This window comes from Pteropus alecto, unplaced genomic scaffold, assembly GCF_000325575.1.
Source record: "Pteropus alecto unplaced genomic scaffold, ASM32557v1 C18681384, whole genome shotgun sequence".
NCBI classification, from domain to species: Eukaryota; Metazoa; Chordata; class Mammalia; order Chiroptera; family Pteropodidae; genus Pteropus; species Pteropus alecto.
Genome location: NW_006493742.1, coordinates 1 through 1,617, shown reverse-complemented (window position 1 = coordinate 1,617; position 1,617 = coordinate 1). Strand labels below are relative to the sequence as shown.

Genomic DNA, 1,617 nt, shown 5'->3' with positions numbered 1-1,617 from the left:
CCTCTCTTCCATTGCAAACAAATCTGGCTTCCCATGTCCCCAAGCACAAAGATTTGCAAATATTCAGTTGAACTATAAGGAACTGCCATTTTCGTAGGTCTCAAGCAGTTAAATATTAGAGATTTCATATGATTCCACTTCATACTAGATCAACATTGGAATATTATATAATTTTCGGAGTTCACAAATCCAGGGCTTATCAACTTCATTCAATTAACCCAACTTTCTGCTCACAGACAAATGGCATGGGAAAACCTGACCAGCGTCTCAGAATTTTTCCTCCTGGGGCTCTCTGAACAGCCAGAGAAGCAGGAGGTCCTCTTTGGTCTGTTCCTGTTCATGTACCTGATCACAGTGGCAGGCAACCTCATCATCATTCTGGCTATCATCGCTGATGCACAACTCCACACTCCTATGTACTTCTTCCTGGCCAACCTCTCCCTCACTGATGCCTGCTTTGTGTCCACCACAGTCCCCAAGATGCTGGCAAACATATGGATCCAGAACCCGATCATCTCCTATGCAGGCTGTCTATCACAACTCTATTTCTTCATGTTGTTTGTGATGCTGGAAGCATTCCTCTTAGCTGTCATGGCCTATGACCGCTATGTGGCCATATGCCACCCACTCCATTACATCATGGTCATGAGCCCTGGGCTCTGTGTCCTCCTAGTGTCTGCATCTTGGATCATGAACACCCTCCATTCCCTCCTGCACACACTCTTGATGAACAACCTGTCTTTCTGTGCAGACCATGAGATCCCACACTTCTTCTGCGACATCAACCCCCTTCTGAGTCTGTCCTGCACAGACCCCTTCATTAACGAGCTGGTGATCTTTACCATTGGGGGTCTTTCAGGCCTGGTTTGTGTGCTTTGCCTGATTATCTCTTATGCATACATTTTCTCAACAATCCTGAAGATTCCCTCAGCTCAGGGGAAGCGAAAAGCCTTTTCCACCTGCAGCTCTCATCTCTCTGTGGTCTCTCTATTCTTTGGGACTTCTTTTGGGGTTTATTTCAGTCCCCCCTCAACCCGCTCGGCACAGAAGGGCACAGTTGCATCAGTGATGTACACAGTGGTAACTCCAATGCTGAATCCCTTTATCTACAGCTTGAGAAACAGAGACATCAAGTCTTCCCTGGGAAAGATCATTTGGGTTAGGAAAATTCATTCTCCCCAGTGGTAGTGACGTCACATCCAATATGGGGTTCTCCACCCAAGGGCATTCCTCAAATTAAGCAATGAGGAGTGAGAGAACGTGGAGACCTCATGTCCAGGATCTGTGATCTGAACTTGCAATATTCATGCCTAAGTTATAGGACTGCATCAGAACAGACCCATCATCAGGTTAATACCATTACTTTAAGTTCTTACGATCATAATGTTCTAAATGCATAGTCACCTAGATTTATAATAAAACAAAGACTATGCTTGAATACTTCTCAAACAACATGGGAATGTCTGGTTGTGCTGTTGTGTGTGGCCAAGAACAAACTCCAAGGAAAGATAATTTTCCCCCACCATCACTGTGACCTCAATGACTTGGATCCGTACCAATAGTTTTTTTGACACTGGGACTCCCCACGTCTGTGAAGCCTCCATGCTGAAAGAATAG

The 1,617-nt window shown here is 45.2% G+C and overlaps 1 protein-coding gene across 1 annotated transcript; it reads left to right on the top strand.

The window, feature by feature from the left end:
- Positions 1-128: 128 nt before the first annotated feature.
- On the top strand, positions 129-1,202 carry LOC102883703 (olfactory receptor 1G1-like). The gene is given in 2 exon segments (XM_015599459.1): positions 129-185; positions 187-1,202. Coding segments are annotated over 2 exon segments (1,059 nt in total). The 3' UTR covers positions 1,189-1,202.
- Positions 1,203-1,617: the final 415 nt, after the last annotated feature.